This window comes from Phalaenopsis equestris, unplaced genomic scaffold, assembly GCF_001263595.1.
Source record: "Phalaenopsis equestris unplaced genomic scaffold, ASM126359v1 Scaffold000513, whole genome shotgun sequence".
Lineage (NCBI taxonomy): Eukaryota > Viridiplantae > Streptophyta > Magnoliopsida > Asparagales > Orchidaceae > Phalaenopsis > Phalaenopsis equestris.
Window position 1 is genome coordinate 3,098,218 of NW_018164953.1, and position 21,141 is coordinate 3,119,358.

The window sequence follows — 21,141 nt, forward strand, 5'->3', positions numbered from 1 at the left end:
CCCCCCCCCCCCCCAAACAACCTCTCTTTCTTTTTTTGTACCGACACTACCTGGTAAGCTACAGAGTGTCAAATGTCATTTCCCCTCTCCCCTCGATTTCTCCATCCAATGAGAGTAGCGCTCGGCTATTGGAGCTGCATGAATCGAGCGGCCCACACAGAGCTGTATACAACATTTTAAGGCATCGGGATGAAACATTAAGGTATGAAACCCTATTTCACGCTATTTTAGACATTCATTTCTTTCCTCTTGTTTCAATTTTGAGATTTGCCTCGTTTTCCAAGCATTATTTGGTTCTAATAGTTGTCGGAGGCGCCGAATTAGCGTCGGAAGTGTTAAACGTAGCTTGCGAGTTTTCGTAAGGGATTCCGGCACGAATTCAAGACATTATATGTAAGATAGGCATTATATGTAAGATAGGGAGGTATGAAAAAGATACATGAGATAAATATATAAATATAATGAGAGATGCATGTTAAATAGTTACACAGCAGAGTAAGTATGTATGTTAGCAGTTGCATGATGAGGTCTCAAAATAATGAATGAAATTTTATATATGAATGTTTGTATATGTATGTTCAGAATAGAATTTAACCCTCTAATGGTACAAGCAGAGGACGCAATTGTACCCGCACGCATAGAATTTATATATCACCTCAGACAATTATGATGGATAGTTCATTAACCGCTCTGCCGACGCGATAATATCGACCAGGGTGAGTGGATAAGAGCTTACCTCCTCAAAAAAATTGTGATGTTTACATTGTTAATCGATGTGCCGACAGGATAACATCGGTAAGGGGCAGGTAATGGCCTTTTCACTAAATAATTGCAATGCGTAGGTCGCTAACCGTTATGTCAACGGGGCAATATCGGCTAAGGGTATATTAGGTTGTATTGAGATGATCCTAGTAGAGACAGTTGTGTATGTAAAGTATAAAGTTTAAGAAAATGCTTATAGAATATCATTTTCATTCAGAAAAAGTCATCGATACATGCATTAGCAAATATCAAATTGCTTATAAAAATATGAATTGTCAACCTATTATAAAATTGCTTATAGACATGCATGCATATTGAATTCTTTTCCTTTGAATATTGTAGTTGAGAAGTGTGGTTACTTTTGGGTTATCTTTAGATCTGATTATGTTGTTTTAATATTATATTTAGATTTTAAACATTTAAACAAGATGAATAGAAGAGCAAATGTATACAAGAGGTGAGAACAACTAGTAAGGCACCAATTTTTACTTATTAATTTTTATTTTATTTAGTGTCTGTTTCACGTATTATTTGAATAGTAACATGCTTGTGATAGAAATAGATTAGTAGAGAATTGATTTCCCCCCTCCGACCGTCATTTCCCGTCTTAGTTAACTTCAAGCACCAAGCCGAGTTATGACATTGCGTCTGATATCGGCGCCTAGGACTCACTTCCCTTTTAAACAACCAATGTTAGTCCTATTGGGACTCCTCTCAATGTTTGCAACAAGATAATCGATGGCACCACATCCTCAAACTCTTTATGAACGTCAATTACCTTAGACTCACTACCTTCTAGAAGAAACAATGATAATCATGTTGGAGTCTCACTCATGGGCTCAGCTTGAATCACTAGCATCTTTCCCTTGTCGATTGCAAGCTGGTACTCCTCTCCATTTTCCTCCTCGGGGTCTTCACCCTCTGCCTCCTCTACGTCACTTTGCTCAGTGAAATATTTCATTCTCCAATGTGGAAAATCTGATATGATGTGCCCAAAACCATGGAACTTGAAGCACATCTGGTTGGGATTGATTCGGGGTTGTTGGTGTGCTCCACATTTACTTCATTTTAGATAGATTTATACTCATCCGTGATTGTCTTGGATGCTCCACTAGATCAAAGAATCATGTGCATCATAACAGAACCAAGCACTTTGAGATTGAGAGATGTTTTATCTTTGAGAAGATCAATGGAGGCATTATTCACTTGATCTATAATTGAACTCATAATCAAGTAGTTGATATCTTCACTCCAAATAACTTTTGATTTGAATACCAAGTTGGGTCTCTTTACAAAATCTAAGACCAAGCTTGAGGGGTAGTGTGAAATTTTGAGTCTTCTTTTTTAGACCTATTCTCATTTATTCCTTTCTTATTAGGTTGTTTTTCATTCATATTGTTGGTTATTGTGTCTTTGATAAGTTGTAATGGTAGGAATTAAACTTGCCCTAACTCTTACTTATTATATAAGGAGAAGAGTTGTAACTTTGATCATGGAGAAATAAGAGAATATTACTTTTCTCCTACTTTCTTAAATATTCACCCCCTCTTCTACACTTCCTAGTCCTATTATAATGATAGGGTTCTTCAAGCTTTCCAATAGAAGTTGAATTCTGCCTCAGTGTTGGAAGCCTCACTATGGCTACCAACGTAAAGATCCTATAAGGGTGACAATCCTAACCAAGATGAATCCCATGGTCCTGATATCATGGTTACAATGGTGATTAATCAACCCACCCAACAGCCAGAAATGATTCAACAACTAGTAGGATTTGCCAGGTTGGATATCCAAGGCCACCTTCTACCAAACTCATGCTATACACCACTGTTGCCACCTAAAAATAAAAATTTATGCATCAAGATCATTAAAGAAAGGAAAGAGGAAAAATATAAGAACATTTATCAGCATTTTTTTTTTCGTAACTGACATTTTGATTATAACAAGGCCATCATGCAAGACTCATGTATCTGTGAGATCAAACTTGAGGGCTTATAAAATGTCAAACAACATAAAGTATGGTCTACAACCTAAGGAATCAAGTAATATCTACCCAAATATTTTTACCTAGAATAAAAAAAGTAAGAAATTGGCATTAGGCAATAATTTCCCTTATCTCTCTATGCACTATCCAGCAATGACCATTGCATCAATTTCACTAAAGAACATAACAAATGAAAACTGATGGCAAAAGTATGGTTTGCACTCTTTCTGAGCACATTTGCATCCTCAAGCAATTATCCAAAGCTGAAGGGTAGTTGATGAATCTAAAGGAAAATTTGATGTAAAATCTATCAGCATACAATTAAGTTAGAAAGTATGGGTATGCACAAGGGAATGCAGATGGGTATGGGATTGTGTCAGTGATTGGGGAGTCTGTCCTGTGCACAGTTAAGACCATTAATTTTAGTGTGCAGCTGTGTAATGGTTATGTTCATCAGCTACGGAAATTTATAGCATGAAGGACTCAAAATTGGAATAATGGGTTCCAACAGTAGCTATTGGTACTTTTTCTAGAACCTAGACCTTAGCTTATTAAAGTTGACCTACACAATTTCTTTAAGCTAGTTCACCAAAATTATCAAAGTGTTGAACTCATATTACTTTAACCCTATTGATAGAAATAGTCATGCAGTACATTCATTATTACAGACCATGATCACTCCACATTATCTAGGCCTCAAATGACATTACAAAAAACTAAACCAATAAGCCATTAAGACCCTGAATAAAAAGAGGGAAAAAGAGAAGGGCAGGAGGTGATGGGCAAATTCACAAGTACATAAATAATCTCTCAGGTACCAATGAAAAGTAATTCATGAACACTTATAAGGTCCAAAGAAATATGACAAAATGTTATAAAATAACTTGCATTCTCTCTTTAATACATAAACGAAGCCAAACATCTTGATCAAGTTTAATTAAGCAGATTTGGTTTAAACAAAAACACTTCCGAATTGTATGTTTCAATATAAGCTCAAGGATAATTCACCTTTCTATACTTGCTTGGAGGAATTGGAACTCTTCCATCTGCACAGTCATGGTTTCATATAATCAATTTAATAAACAATTTCTAAAGCAATAGTAGTAGAATATCATCATCACCATCAGCTCTATCCCAATTATTAGCGGTCAACTTAGGAATCCAACATTCTACATTTGTCAAATCTATTTTGAGCAAATCATTTTGCACAAGGTCTATCCACATTATTAATCATGAACATTAAAGTAAATTTGCAATCTCTTTAAATAAGAATTGAAGAATGAGCTCCAAAATAACCTATCAAATCAGCATTAAAAAAACATTAAAAATTAAACTAAGTGCCTAATGTGGTTGATGGCTAGTAACTGCTCTCAAGCATAAACTTATTTCATAATTGTTCACGTCCATTATTCTTGTTTAAATAAACAACTTTTACAAACTAGACAAAAAGAGAGTACAACAAACGGCATTTAATAAAAAACGCAAAGAGTAAACAAAAAAATTTTGCAACAGTATAATATGAGATACAATTATCTAGATCGCCTAGCTTGGAGCATAGTGAATATTGGGGAGAAATGATAAATCTTCTTCTGATTCCTACCCCTTCTAATATAAAGAATATGACAACTTTTATCTGTTACGGAGTCAACACTTTAAATGCTCTAATCAGCATCAAAACTTTGGAATAGTAAAGGTTCATTCTGCTCACAAAGTGGATGAAATTGTGGTGTTTTAAAAACTTGTTGAGTATTCTAAGTAGTAATATCAACAACTGATGATGAAATTAATACCAAGGGGCAAGCAACAGTAGGAAAATCAATCAATCAACTTGGCTCAAAAATTATAGAACAAGTCATGATTAGATTATGGAAGCTCTTCCACCAAACAAGTAGGAGATTAATCTGAGCATCAGATGGAAGAGTCAATGATCAAAATTTAGTAAGCCTCAACTTAGAATGTGCGTTGAAACATTAAAAAATTTATGCCCAAAAATATGACAAGAAAAATAATAAAAATGAATGTTTTCAAATTCAAATTTCTGCCAATATCTCGACAATTGAGATCCAACCCACATCGCTTTACAGCATAACAGAAACATCAAAATTCACCAGCATTCTAGACACAAGGGCCTAGTAAAACAAGTTGTTGCAACTTCCACCTTTGTTTACCTCAATTCTCTTTTAATCTTGTCTTTGTTAACAAGATTACATGTGCACTTAATTGTCGTATCTTATTCTTTCTTGACCATTATCATTTTTCAGGATCTTATGTCGATTAGGGCATCCATCACTACCAAAGCTTAAAAAGTTATACCCTCAGTTATAGCAATTATAATATTTAAATTGTGACTTATATCAATTTACTAAACACTATCGTTTGTCTTCTATTCCCAGAATTAATAATAAGTTAGTCATAGTTTTGAATTGGTTCATTCTGATGTATGAGGACATTATCATGTTTTGTCGAATGGATTTCAATATTTTATCAGTTTTGTGAATGATTTTTTCTCGTAAGACTTAACTTTATGAAACTTTGTTTTGAGTCACTATCATATTTTCAATCCTTTTGTGCTAAAATTAAAATTCAATTCAATTTTTTTAAGATTCTGAGAAATGACAATATCAAAGAATATTTATCTGCACCTTTTCAGATATACATGGCACAAAACGGGAGGTTTACACTATAAGAATATCAAAGAATATTTCTCTACACCTTTTCAGCTACTGAGAACATGTCCAAATAGTCAATTATATAAATTTTAGCATAGTCCTTAGCAACAAAGCTACAAAGTCATATTATTTAAATGGGTTTAAAAATGACAGTTCCAACAGTCGTGGCATGATAACCAAGCTACAAAGTCATATTGTATAAACCTTTTGTGTTCCATGAATGAACAAAGCACATTGATATAGATGGTCATTTTTTTGTGAAAAAATTAACAAAATTTTATTTCCACAGTTCATGTAAAGACTAGGGAACAACTAGGGGAGATCTTCACAAAAAAACTTTAATGGAGCTAAAGTCACTTATATTTGTAACAAGGTAGGCATGATCACTATTTATTAAGAAGCTTGAGGGGAGTGTTATGGAAAGTATTAAATATAATGGTTGTATGTTAGGAAGTTTGATATTGGGTAACCTAATTAGAAGAGATCCTATAGGATCTTTTCTATATTAGAAATAGTCTCATATGCTTTTAGTAAAGGGATAAGAGAAAAGGAAGTTTCCCTTAACAGAAAACAAGGGAATATAATTAAAAGTGTAAATAGTTTAGAATTGCTCATGACAATGATTAATTTCTTTATTTTAGCTTTAGATTGTATATATTACTAAAATACAAATGAAATGCTTTCTTTAAAAAGAAAGATTTTCATTTACATTAGAAGTTCACGTTTTCTTAAAAATTGTATGAATTATGGATAAAAATCACAAGGAAACTTGAACCAAGATCAACATACATTAAAAATTACAAAGCTAAATTCGACACATTTTCTGTTCGCCATCGCATGAATTGACAAACTTTACAAACGAACAAATGCTCCAACATTTTTAGTAGAAATTGATGCCTAAAGTTTTAAATATGAGAATGAAATTGGGTTTGTTTGGGGCTGCTGCAGCTTATCCAACTTATCCAGATTAGCAGCTTATTCTGATAAGTTATTGCTCAGCAGCTTATTCGGATAAGCCGTCTGTTTGTTTAGGCCAGTTATTTGAAAACAACTGATTTACAGCTGTTTGTGGAAAATGACAATTATGTCCCTATTAGGTAATGTTGTTTGTAACAGAACTGTCTTAGCAATATATTCGATACTACAGAAGAAAAAAACCAATATAGAATAGTACAGAAAAAAAGATGAAACACTTCAAATCATGTGCTTGAAGTGCCCAACATTTCACCAAATTACATAAACTTTTTATATTTTGATACCTCAACAGATTCAAACAAATTTGAATCCTATCTTAATTTTGAACTAATATTTCAAACATTTATGCTTCTTCATCCTTAAGAAAATTTTAAAAATGACCAACCATACCGTCAAAACCTAACCTAGAAGACTTATTAAGAAATTGAAGAGCTTGAACTTCCAAAACTATTATGGATCATATAATAAATCTTGATTATTATGATCTTGTGCCTAATTTGCCTCTACAATTGATTAATTGCTTAATGTTTCATGCATGTGACATTGTGTTAATCTACATCAACATCGATGTAATTTGTGTCTGTCAATTCATTTTTCTACTACCACTATCGTCGCATCCTCCAAGCTATTTTAAACATTGACAACTCCATTCCTAACACAAAACATACAAAATTTCTTCTATTTAACAACTTTCATAAGCACTATAACTTTGTTTTTCAGCTTTAAAACTTCTCTATGGATATAACTCATTCACTCACTCAAGCTAACCTTTCCAGACCACATAAACAGCTTTCATTTCCAGTTCCCTAACACAAGAAAATCATTTACAGAATGATTATTTCCTTCAATTTTCAATATCGAAGGAGAATTTAAAAGAACATATAAAACTACACAGCCTACAGGATGCCTGTTTGAATCTATTTCTACTTACAAAAAAAATTCTTCCTCTCCCCAATTTGTTGCAGGACCTAAGCTTTCTTCCAAAATAGAATTTCCATGGTGTGCAAAGTGCAAGTTGCAGAACACCTACCTGCTGGTTCTCACATGGGTATACAAACTAACAATATGTCTCAACGAAGCAGAAATATTTTTCACTAATAAAAAACTGAATTTATACAAAAAAAATCGAAAAAAGATTTCAGTTCAAATATGGCTGCATAATAGGTTCTGACATCCTGGCCATCCCAATTACTTTATCTACATAGAGCATCAAAACACATGTTTCAGCACTTAGAGCAAGTCATCAATCTAATAGGATCAAAGAACTAGTAAGCTCTAAAAGGTGCAGATAATGATGCAATATATTGCAAAGATGAGCTTAATAACTATAGAAATTTCAAAACCCAGAGACAACAGGATATAGAGCATGTTGAAGGTCAACTCGTCAGCGTTAGGGTAATCTGCTAAAAGATGAGATTTTGAAAAAACCATATTTTTTCGAGATACACGAAATGATGAGAGGAGTTCTGATACCTTTTGGGAGACGATGAAGTTAGAAGGTTTTATCAATCTGTGAGCGACGTCGCTGATCGCTTCAGCTCTAACTCCAATTTTGATAAAAAATCCTTGCTCAAAGCCCATCTATAATACGCCTTTAAGATGAAACACAAAAAGAAGAAATTTGGTTTCACTTCATACACAACGCTTTCCTAGTTTCATAAAAGCTCCTTCCTTTTTCACTTAAGGCGCAAATCACAGCAAGAACCATCTTAATTAGAAAGCCTATTGAAGGAGAATGTAAAATTTAGCAAAGTGAAGCGAAAAAATGTAAAGAACAAGCATTCAGAAAGAGGATCCCTCAGCACCGGAATAGATTAAAGAAGTAATTACCTTCTTCAATGGTTTTTGGTCGGAGCGGTGCGGGAAGGATGAAAAAGATGGGAGTTTCGGTGGTCTCTGTAAGTCGCGATCCCTTCGTTGCCATCCCAGTTATGTATCGCAAAGGTTTGTTCACGAAGTCAATAATTTTGGTAGCGAGAGAGAAGGGATCGCGAGAGGCAGCTGAGACACAGCACGAGAGAGACGAGGGCAGCGGGGTAAAAACCGCAAACAAACGCGGGCCGCGGGGTTGATCCCGCGGCCGCGTTTATTATACAAAAAAATACGCCGTTTTTAAAACTCAATCCGAACGGATTTATCAAACAGTGCGGCTGTTCCAAACGGGGCCATATATGAAAACAAACACAAGCATGCAAAATAAATAAAGCCAAATGAACCCCACTCATCATTTAACATTACCGCATTTAGTTTATTTCCTAACTACATGAAATTAGATGTTTAAATTCCTTCTTTTTTCATTTATTATTGGATCTGTACGCTAGCTTATGTAAGATTTTCTGCAGAAGTCCAGGACAAACCTTTCATCTTAACATATGATGTATTAAGAAATTATATTTTAAAAAAATCAAAACATGATCAATCTTACATTACTCTAAGAGATTCACCATTGCTCCTCCATATTAGAATTTGCAAACTTACCTGAGAATTCCATATAATCTTTAGTCTTTGCTTTACTAAAATATATTCATGTTCCTTTTGATTTAACCATAGATTATATCTCCTCATTTTACCGAGGGATCCCTAACCCTAATTATGCATGTTAACCCAATAGTGTGTATATTGCAAATGATTTTTAAAAAAGATTCCTTCAACAAAAGGATAACAAGTTTGACAATCATTAAAAAACAATTACCATACCAAAAAACTAATAAACTATCAACTTTATGCTATGCTTTGCTAAGGGGGTAACGTCTATCATCGTGCAATTGCTTCTATAAAATTCAAATAAGGATTTTATAAAGTTTTAAAAAACTGTTACAATTTTTAACAGATTTGATAACAAATGCTAACTTTAACATACTTTTTTAGTGCAAATATGTTTTCTCTTCAGCAAAAACACTTGAAAAGTTTTAAGCTAGTATATATCCTTCCTTGCACCTATGCAATTAAATTTGAAAAACAAGAACTATATCTAAGAGCTACAAACAAAATATCAAAATGGTATCAAGATTATTTGTGTGGCACCATTTTAATCGCTGACAATAAATTTATTCAATTTAAACCCTTAAATTCTCAATTTCAATTCAAAATAGTCCCTTTCTTGGATTACTTTGGATCAGTATGATAAATTAATGGAACATTTAGGAAAGTCCGGAGATCAAATTGGACACATTAGATAAAAAAAAATGCCACCGTTACAAGAACGATTTTGACCATGTTCACATGAATTTTCTATAGGATCCTAATTGCTTCAAATTTATGCATTTTCCATACTATTTCTAGTTAATTTGTAACACAAGCAAGTACTTCAACCCTGCTTTAATAGTCATATTTTTTATACCCTAAAATGGCATTAACATAATTTGGAAATGCAAGCATGTGAAGAACAAAATATGTGGTTTCTAATGCTATAGGTAGAAAGCAACTTCGTCACCCACTAATCCTAACTCACCACCTCCCCAACCTATAAGCCGGGCAAGATAACCGCCTTGTTTGCTCATGGCAAGATCAAGGGAGAACACTGATTCATAATCTAACAAAATGTCTCCCGCAAAACTATTACATTAACCTGAAAGAAAAAGACATTGAACAATCAGAAACGAATCTATCACTACAAATCACCAAGATAAAATTTACAGTTAAAACATAAAAATTCCAATATAATTTATTAAAGTGTATTCCTCAAAAAACTTAAAAATTTATAATTAGCATGCTTTTATCTTTTTCCAAAACATCACAAATAAAATTTGTCGAACCACTACCATGGATGTCAGCTATATCCTTAGAAACTTCTCCCAAACAAATTTAACATACTAATTACATCAGAAATCAGCCTCAATATTTGGCATAAAACTAATGGTGATGATGATGGCGATGACAATGATGATTACTTCAGAAAGTCAAAATCATGCTTTTAAAATAAAAAATAAAACCAAAAAATAACATTGTGCCTACTGTCACGAGCAGGTTCTGAAATAATCTGGTTGGACCCCACCCCTGTTGTAGAAGAAGGCTGACATGTGAGTTCTTGTTGTTGTACCGACACCGCACATGATGCCTCTTTTGCTTGAATTCCAGATTCTCCATCTGAATTTTGTTTGGTTTAAAAGATGCAATCACATAGCCACCTCATTTATGAAAAAAATAATAATGAATGAAAACCTCACCAGGAGCATATATTGGAAGATTGTTATATGAAACATTAATGGAATTCTGTGCATCGAGAAAATGTTCAATTGCCTGTCGAAGAGACAAGTTTGGCAACAGGTCCTTGACGGTGCATTTTGTGGAAGAACATTTCGGACAACTTGATTGCTTAATTAATGCCAAAGTAATGCCTTCAAAAATATCATGACATAAGAAATCATGCAAAAATGCATCCAACAACATGAATTGAAGAAGGGAAAAAAATTATATCATATTGTAAGAGATAAGTATTGCTTGAATGTGTAGCCTATTGAATTCCCTTTTTCAGAGCAACATAATCAGACAAAGGTTCAAACCAACAGATTCATCGAGAAGAGAAAATAAGGAGAGAGAGTGAGAGACAGAGAGAAAGATGAGAATTAAACAGCAGCCAATATTTTAGTCAAACAATTGATACCTCAACCTAACAAATACTTTATTCAAACAATATTTATTGTAAAGGGGAGCAAGAGTTACAAGCAAGAAAGCAACAAAACATTTCGACAAAAAAAATTTAAAAATTAATAAGGCAAAAAATATAAATATTCCTACAAACTATAAATAAAGCAATGAAATATTTATTATTATCATATATAATCGAATGTCTATGAAATTGAATTTCGTTGGAATCCCACAAAAAAAGGATTTCCACAAAAAATAGACTTCGCTAGCACTTAGCACAAAATAAACAGGTTAGTCATGATTAAGTGGAGGGACAGTCAAAGTAATACAGCCACTAACATGTGAGTTCTTGTCGGGGAACGCGCGTAAGGGTTTACGTTGTAACACGAAAGATTGTTTGCGCTCCCTTTACCACGCGTTCTGCGTTTCCTCAACTTATTACTCCTCAGCCCCTCGATCCCGTCTTCTTCGTTGCCCTAGCTCTACGATCAAACTCCCCTGTTCTCGGCCCTCAACCTCATGCACCCCCTCCTCTCCCATTTCTTGTGTGGCCTTTAGGTTATGAACAGGTCGTTAGGTGGTGGATCGAAAGTTGTGTGAAATTTTGCAGGTATCTCTCTTATGCCTTATGGTTTTGCACAGCTCCTCTTCCCTGTAGAAAAATGTTATTTGTGTGGTTGCCTGTGATGTTATAGGGGTGATGGAATTATGGTGAGTTGGGCAATGCTATTACTGGGATGCATTGGGCAATGCTATTAGTGGGAAAAAGATTTTGAACTTTCATGTTACAGGGCTTTCTTTGTGTTATTTCTTCGTATTTAACTGTAGAGAAATTTTTTATCCTTCGTATTATTGGGATCCTTTGTCTGAAATTTTGCAGGCTCTAAAAAAAATAGTTCTTGTGGGTTGCTTGTGATGGTTAAAGACATCACATAAAAATGAAACTTTAGGTTTTAAATGAGTTTATTTCTCTTTCCAAAGGTTAGATGATGGTAATTTTATTGTCATATGAAAGATTGTGTGGTATAATGGGTTTTTAAGAAAAAATTTCAGATGTTAGGTATGCGAATATATAGTAATTGGCTTATATGCATGCAAATACCCCTTGATTTTGGATAGTTTGGTTGAATAGTTGATGAAAATATTGTCCTACTCTATTTGTATGGTATGCAGTGAGCATCACTTTTATTTAAGCATTACGTAGAGGAATTTGTGGCTGCAAGCTTCAAACATTGCTATTTGATTTGAAATGGAAGTTTTGTGGGGAATTGAAATGTATACCACACACTTCCTTTAAATATATCCAACTAACACCTAAAGTTTCATATTTATGTGTATAAACCTTAGATGTCACAAAGCTTTAATATATTTTAGGGGTGATGGAATTATGGTGTTGCTAGTGGAAAATAACTTAGCTTTAATATTCCAAGCAATTTATTGACATTAATGTTAATGAAGCATGAATGTCAAGCACATGAATGTCAAGCATAGTTATGTCCCAAGTGAAAATGAATTGGTTGTAACTTTTCTACGGATGTTTATTGTTTTTCAGTTTTTTGGGGGCAAAACTTCTGCTAGTAAAAAATAATTTGCAAGAGAAGAGTTTTTTTAATTGCATTTTAGAAGGAAATGAATGTCATTTTATTTAGAAGGAAATGAATGCCATTTTATTTCACTAAGGGAGATGGGTTAAATTATTGAACTCCTCCCATGCAACATATATAGTACAATAACGTTTGTTTTTGCACATGTAAATATATAAGAATTGGATTGTATGTATGTAATTGCAATGCTTGCAGTTCTATATAGTGTGTGCTAGAAAATGAACTGGCAACATTTTCTACTGTCCTTTCTTCTCAATAGCCAACACTGACAGTTGATGCCAATGTTCATGACACCTATACCTTGTATGGTTGGGAATGGAGATTATGAATCTCAATACCTGTGTGAGAATTTGAGAATTTGAGAATTTGGTATGCTTGTATTCTTGGGAATGGAGATTATGCATATGACATTGCAAGCATGGAATATGGTAACATCAAATTATTGCTTAGTAGTCTATACATATGATTAGTCAAAAAGCTATTGCTTCTGACAATGAAGGGTGCTTCTTCCTCATAAATATTCCTTTCTGGAGCTCTACTATTTCTTCAACAGTGAGGCTTTTATGAGAATTCTTAAAATCTTACTTTTTTGGCATGGTTGTGACTGGTAAAGATGTTGGATCTTGCTCTTTATTGTTGTGCAAGCTTTATAATCTTATGTTTCTTTCCTGTGATGGTGGTGAAGAATGTTGAGTACATTGGCATTGTGGAGATAATGGTCATGATGTGTTGCAAATTAGTGAAGCATCATTTTGTTTCATATGGTGTGATTATTTTCTGAATACACTAGGGACATATATGAAACATATATATAATTGAATATTTTTGTGTTAGACATGCAAATTCGTATGAACAATGTGATATGTTTGTAAATGTCGCCAATCACATATGTGAGCATCACTCAATTGCTTTTATATTAATTTCAAAATTATATGTTATGTTGTTTTGTTTAACCATCAATTCTTCATATAGTTCCAAAATGACTATGATGAACGAAGGGGGTCCATCAGCTATGTGGGATAAGGAAGTTACAAATGTTTTTTGCAATCTCTGTATTACATAAATTGAACTCGGTAATAAGCCAACCACAAATTTCAACAAGAAATATTGGCAAAATATTGCAAAAAGGTTCAAAGAATTAACTGGAAGGGATTACAACAGACTCAAATTCAAAACAAATAGAATCAATTGAAGAAGTGGAAATTTTGGAAGGAGCTGAAATGTGGATCCGTCGGGTTGGGTTAGGATCCCGTTAAACGAAAAATTGATGCTCCCGATGAATGGTGGGTTGAGAAAATAGAGATACTCACTACACTCATTTTGTACATTCCATATTTTTGTAGTTTTGTGACTAAACCCATCTCCTTCCATAAAATGATACAGGTCATATTGTGGAGGCCATTATGTCACTTCACAACTTCGGCCGACGACATCCCTCTCAATCAGATACGGACTTCACTTTGGCTGATGACGATCAGCTGCATGTGTCTCCAGAACCTTCAGAATCTCTCGTGGAGCAATCATTACCAGAGGATGAGATCGAGTCGATTGAATTTGAAACTCACGACAGTGAATGTATAGCAGAGATGACTGGTTTAAGGGAGTCTATAGCAGATGTTATATGTAGATGTTGATTCAGTCACACTTCTTTATTTATTAGACTGTAGGTTTATTTCGTATGAATTTCATTATATAATGAATTTGAGACAGTTCTACGATTTTCGTTTATTTCAGTTCTATTGTTAAAACTTAATTTAATTTTATGATCTGACAAATGATTTTCTTGTCGTTTTATCTCAGTAGCACCATGAGCTCTAGGATTGGATATCTCGAGTTGTGTTGTGTTACTGTGAACTACATGCTCCCTTACTAACGTCACGCCAGCCTCATAGCAGTGAGCGACAGTTCTACGGTTATCTGACTACACGATGTGGTTTCTTCTGTTGGGTCGACATTCCAACATACTCCCCTACCGATAGTGATCGCGGTACGATGGTTTCCCAGGAAGATAGTGTCGTTGAGGACAAACGGCGTCAAAGTTTTAAATTGAACATTTTAATATTTTTAATTTCACTTGTAATTGTATTTTTCTTTATTTTATTCCTTTTGATACACGAGATAATGAGCAGTGTATTTTATTTTTTTGACCTGACCTATAACAGTTTGAGGCTTCTGTTATATCTATTATTTTCCCCATACAATTTTGTTCCAAAGAGTTTTACTAAACAGGGGCAAAATGGTCATTTATCCAACAACAGCTGTCAGTAAGCTATTCCGAATAAGTTTCCCAAAACAGCAAGTCAGCTTATTCTGATAATTTGCAGATTATCATATTATCAGAATAATCTACTTATCAGCAGATTATAAATAATCAACACTTGTCCCAAACAGACCCATAGTAATCTTAATTTGGATGGAACAGTAGTTTCTCTGTTAAAGTTTACTCGTGCATTTTATCGCATCACTCATTATCACAATCAATCATGACAATTATGGCTATTAAATGAATAACTAAAGTAATAAGAAAATTCAAGCAAACAAGAGATGCAATCTTAAAAGAAAATAGCTCGTGTCCCGACACGGTAAAAAAAACAAGACTAGCTTTTAAATGCAAGAGAAAATCAAAATGAAAGTCAGCTTAAAATTTGAATGTCCAGTTTAAAGATAAAGTTGATTGGAAAAGCAAACTGCATAAACTTACAGAAGATAAATCAAAAAATGACTTACATTTGTTACAAAAACTATGTTGGCAGCAGGGTATCATTACAGCCTCATTAAATATAGAATTGCAAAGCGAACACCTAAGCTCCGCTGGCAAATCTGTATTAAATGTCACCTGAAAGTGCATATCCCTGCCTCCATACCAAAAGTATAAATGCACGGTGCAATGATCATCACAAAGGATGAATGAGAAGAAATAGAAAATTATTCTTACTCGGAAAGTTTCTTATTCAGGTTAACATTGCTATTTGTGTTCATTGCCTTTTGGTTCTCTTCTACATCAGACTCCCTCCGGAAGTTTTCACCAACTTCTGATTTCCCATGCAAAAGTAATATCAAATCATAAAAGGTTTTTGAGTTAGACACAAATTTCTGAATTGCATAATCAATACCCACTGTTGGACAAGGCCTCACTAACATCGCTGCCATCAAGTTTTTGACCCCAAAGCTTGGGTACTTCCAAGAATCTAAAACAAAATATATATATATATATAAATATAGTATTTTTTGCATTTTCGAAGTACAGCTCTCAGAAGAATAGTTTAAAATTGCAAATTTTAAAGAATATTGTTTGAATGCTTCCAGAAAAAGCAAGACAACCAAATATCGAGGTCATATGGTTATGCATGAAGCATGTCCATCAAATCATGATTAAAACAAGCATGCAAATTTAATAAAGCGCATAGTCATGTGGAAAACATTGTAGCAACATGTTAGTCCTAGACTAAAAGCTGAGTTTACTGCAGTAGTGGTGCATCGCACAGCAAGGCAGCTTGAATGATTTCAGCCAGCACAAAGCACCACCATCTTCACCCCCATGGGGGGCCCCACCACAACACTGGCATCTTTGCCATCTTAATCCATTAAATTGTACACATAAATAAGTTATCTGAAAGCGTGTGTAACAGCTCAATAAAAGAATAATTGCGATAAACGATAAATAACAGGGACTCAATCAAAAATATCTACACAAGCAAAAAGAATGTTTAATTTAAGATAGAAGAACACATGACTAGAAGTGAGTATTTAGCTCGTAACAAAGAAATTTATCTGCATTTAATGCCTACCAGCTAACAAGGTAAAAAATTATCCCCAACGTGCACGCAATCAAGTTAATGGACAAGAGACAGATTTACATAAAAAACCTATATAACAATGCCTTTTATTTGAGCAGTCACATTCACATAAATTCTATCATGAGTAGCTCAGAAAACTTCTATTCATGAACTAAAATATCAGTCTTGTCTGACACAATATCAATGGTTGTACTCATGCCTATTGAGATGCAAGCCACAGCTAAAGATTAGAAAGTGCCTTGGACCATACCAATAGGTAAGATGCTTAATCTCCTATATAAATACCTTAGGCCATGAAGAACAACTATTGAATGCTACAAAAGATAATGCCATATATATTATATAGACATTTATGTATATAGTATGTATGCATGGATGGATGGATCTTGATGTACTATGTATTAGTTTGAAGATCAAGTTAACTTCTTCAGAATAAAAGGATTATTAGAGATCAGCCAACAATAAAAACATGATAGATTTGTTAATGAGCAAACTTGCATTAATATAAGGAAAGGATAATAGTTGCAACTTGCACCTGGTGGAAACATCCTTCTTTCTATTAACAGCAATATTAATGTGGTCCATATGATCAGCATAGCAATGAATTGGAGCATCTAAATTGGAATATAAATCAACACCAAAGTCGTCAAAGTTGTTGTTCTCAAAATTCTGCAAATGGCAATCAGTAATAAGCCAACAAAAACTTCCATGGATGTCAGAAAAATACAGAAAAGCAAGTATTAAAAGATTTACTAACTATACAATGTCCACCGGCCACACAAATTCATTATCCACAAAGGGTTAGATGGATATTTATATGCTTTGTTAGAGAATAATAATCATGCTCGTTCAATAGCATAAGTACAAAATTGACTAAGACCATCCCTCATTGGTTAGTAAACACTATTAATGTCAATGTCAAAGTTTAAACTCCTCAGAAACAAAAGATGCAAGCATTCTAAGTTTTCATGTTAGTTGTTCCAATTTCATAATTCCAAATTTTTCAAGTTCATTCAGTTTAAACACGTCTATAATGTGTATTCCTATAGACATCTACTTTTGTTCTCTACTATCTACAATGGTTTAATTGGGTGGATTTGTTGTTGTTCTATGGCAAGTTTTTTGGTTGGCTCTCTATTTCCTCCAATAAAGATACTCCAACTATTGGTTCACTATTCCCACAGCGATTGATTATAGGTATTGCAACTGCTAAATTTTGGGGAATTACTCTTCATGGCTAAACACGAAAAAAAAAATGTTGACATTGTGATGAGCTCTATTGAAGTTTATTTTACATAATATTTGGATCCTTATCCTTTTACCATTTAGGATAACCAATTCTCACTCTTATATATATGAGTGCACTCAATACTCTTGTTTATTTGTATTCTGAAAGAAGAAAACAAAAAGCATCAAGTGCATTTATCAAGGCTGAAAATGAGGGGAAGTGGCCAGAAATAATTAATAGGTCTTAAAGAATGTCCAAATCATCCAAGCTCGGGGTTAAGCAACAAAGGGTGTTTTAGTGACCGTTCATTAATGAGAAAGATTGCAAAAGAGAGTACCCAAGAATTTTCATGTTACAATTATGTAAGAGTTCAGAACTCTACTTCCATATGGTTCGGTTCAATCTTGCCTTCCTGATTTAAGAGTGCTTTTTATTAATGCAAAAGTATATTATTTAGTGACTCGAGTTATTGTGATTCATAAATGAATGAATTATAGAATTATAGAATTAATATGTGACCATAGCACTGTTTTTAGATAATCAGTTATGTTTAATTTTATGCATTTATATTGTTCAATAAGTTAGAATGGGTTGGCAGGAAAAACAAACAAGATTATAAAGGTTAGTTCCAAAAGGACTTTAAGGAATCCCTAAATAGACTAAAAAACACAATGTTGCATTTGAAGAAATAATAATGGAGCATTACAAACTAGGAAGCGTTCCCAAAAGAATTTTGGGAGAATTATGTTGTGAGTTCTAAACTAAATATTTTTCTTAACATAACATACCCTATACTCATTGATGTGACACAATTTAAGAATATGAAAACTAACTTCGATATTGGATGCCAGCTTTCTAAGAAAAATGGTTGGATATAGGATAAGGTGCATCATCTACCAATGATGAGTGATTAGATTTGAGAGGAAGTGAATGAAGTTTGTCAAAAGCACAAATTTATTAAAGTGATATGGAATTGGTAGTATGCAAAAGACTAAGTAAATCAACGAGAAAATAAAACAGCAACAGAATGGGGATTCTATTGAGTACGATCTTCCCAAATCTAATCCAAAAAAAGGTGATGGCCTTGCTTTTGGGAACTACACCTTTTAGGGTTTTGGAGAACATCATGAGAGAGAGAGAAAGAGAGAGAGGGTGTAAATTGCTTCAAGCTTAATTATTGCATTTTAGGAGATCATATTAATGAGAGAAAAAAAACTAACCTGTCTATCCACAAAACAAACAAAATGCAATAATCTAGAAAACAGTAATATTTTTTTTTTCTTAAATTTAGTCAAATTATAAATAATCATAGCTTAAATCAAAAGATTTCCTTCGATACCTTGTTTAGGAGGACAACCATATATAATTAATTAGAGAGAATTGGGTAGAGAAAATTGTGGTTTCCTTAATTCCCGCAACATAAATGCCCTTCTTATCCTAATTTGAAATTACAATTTTGCTATTTATCCACTCCTAAACTTGTTGCACACCTAATCTACCAAAGCAATAAATTATACCTACATAAAATAATTTAATACAAAGAAAGCTACCCTGCTTTTCTCATTTGAAGCACCTTTTTATAGACTCTCTCTCCTTTAAATTCATCAAATAGATTCTAACATCATGTATGGACACTTACGTACATAATCAACCTCCTAAGTACTCAACTTGTTGTCCACTCTAGAATTAACTATGTGTTTCTCTGTGGTAATCACTTTGTGATTCTCTTGGGTCATACCCATGTCTTCTTGAAATCTTGCATGAACCATAGACTCCACAGGGAATTATCATTTAAGCGAATAAAAAAGAAATGTTTCTTCATCTTTTACTTCTACAATGGTGGCTTACAATGCAAAATAAATAAGTAAATTGCAAAGATAAGATTGGATAGTTTCCCTAATGCCTTAGAAATCCCTCGCATATCTTAGGTTAGCTGCCTGATACCTGAGTTAAGTCAAAAATAATAAAAAAACAAATATTAATATTAAATTCAAAAAAAAAAAATACAACCGACGGAAAACTGAAATTGCAATAATTGACAATACAAACCCAAGTTACAGGGTAGATCTAGGGGTGGTGCTGGTGATCTGCGAGGGTTTGGAAAGTTGCCTAAGGATGGAAAAGGCTGTTAGCAAGCAAAAAATAGAAAGGTGAGTGTTTTCCCAATGCCAGACAGCAAGCAAACAGCGGGAAATGATGTGGGAGGCATGTCCGAGGTGATGGCAGCAAGGATGGAGACTGAAATGAGGGTGGCAGCAAAGAGGATGGGCTGGACAGCAGCAGCAGCAGTGAAGGTGGATGGCTAGAACAGTAGTTACTAAAGAGGGGAAGGGCGGGACAGAGGACATATGCAGGAAAACAACAAAATGTCTATTGTCGGGGCAGCCTGCAGCAATGAAGGAGGTGTGGCGGCGAAGCTGGATAGACGTGAAAGAAAATAAGGAAGATACACACCACCTGAAGACCAAGATAAAGGTGAAGCAACACCTGTAATCCAATGTTACAGGCCTTGAAGAGAAAAAGAGACATTCACGGCTATCTCAATACAAAAAATACAAAAACTAGACCTAAAATATCAGCAAAGCAAAAAATATATATAGTAATAGGATAATCAGGAGTGGCCCAAGCGGATTGGTCGACTACACAACAATGTAAAAATCTGGACTGGTTTCATCCAAGTATGAAGAGAGACGCCGCTTCTGTTGCAGGAGCTCTCGCGTAGGATATGCCCCGCTTCAGTCTCTCATGGTTTGGGGAGCTTCGTCTTCATCAATTAAAACATTTGTCGCCTTGTGGTATGGGATTAGGTCGACCACATTGAAGGTAGAAGGACGATGTGTTTGCCATGCTTGATGAAGGAATAGGCGTTCATCTACCCATCATGCCAAGTCTTGCAATCAAACTGCCACAGTCTCCCTAACAAAAAGTGGCAGACAGTATAGTTGATTCCAAATAAAAAACTCTACGAAACCCCTCCTGTCGATGATGACTTTGTTCTTCTTCCTCAACCACATAAAATAATATGATTGGGAGTATCTCTGAGTCATGAAGCTCAACTTGTCCACCATCTGTGTCGATGTCACATTCTTGCTGCTTTCCCCATTGGCGATGAGTGCATAGTATTCCTTTTACAGCGCAACGAGTGTAGAATATGTTGTGGTGAAGCCGCTGTTGATCGATCGTAGCTTTAGTCTATAAAACTCGTCGAACCAAAAGCATCTCGCCCTCAATCGATAAAAGTTGGTGATCTTCCCAATTTTTTTCAGCTACCTCCACGTCCCTAAGTTTCTATATTGCACCATGATCGATAAAGGACACAACCCTACTCGTCGTGCAATTGGAGGCGATGAGCCCAAATTCATGGCATCAAAAATATTTTATGGTTGGGAATGTAGTGGGAGTGCTACTCTTCTCAGGCTTCTTATCCTGAGTGGCTCTGTCCTTCTTCCCAGTCTTCTCAACTCTCTCGGTCGTGCTCCTACTGATGTCTCCAACTGTGAGTGGATGTCTAAATGACGGTGGGTGCCTATTTAGCTTC

At 34.4% G+C, this 21,141-nt stretch overlaps 1 protein-coding gene across 6 annotated transcripts in view; it reads right to left on the reverse strand.

The window, feature by feature from the left end:
* The window catches only part of LOC110028518 (E3 ubiquitin ligase PQT3-like), a 76,141-nt gene that overhangs the window by 46,966 nt on the left and 8,034 nt on the right, over positions 1 to 21,141 (reverse strand). For 5 of the 6 annotated variants that reach the window (XM_020730409.1, XM_020730411.1, XM_020730410.1 and 2 more), the window contains 7 exons: positions 16,911 to 17,044; positions 15,696 to 15,766; positions 15,514 to 15,610; positions 15,306 to 15,430; positions 10,554 to 10,724; positions 10,342 to 10,473; positions 3,752 to 3,789 (listed from right to left, as the gene is read on the reverse strand). In XM_020730409.1, coding sequence (XP_020586068.1) covers positions 3,752 to 3,789; positions 10,342 to 10,473; positions 10,554 to 10,724; positions 15,306 to 15,430; positions 15,514 to 15,610; positions 15,696 to 15,766; positions 16,911 to 17,044 — 768 coding nt within the window. The remainder of the gene's footprint in view (positions 1 to 3,751; positions 3,790 to 10,341; positions 10,474 to 10,553; positions 10,725 to 15,305; positions 15,431 to 15,513; positions 15,611 to 15,695; positions 15,767 to 16,910; positions 17,045 to 21,141) is intronic. The other variant, XM_020730413.1, reaches the window with a different exon arrangement.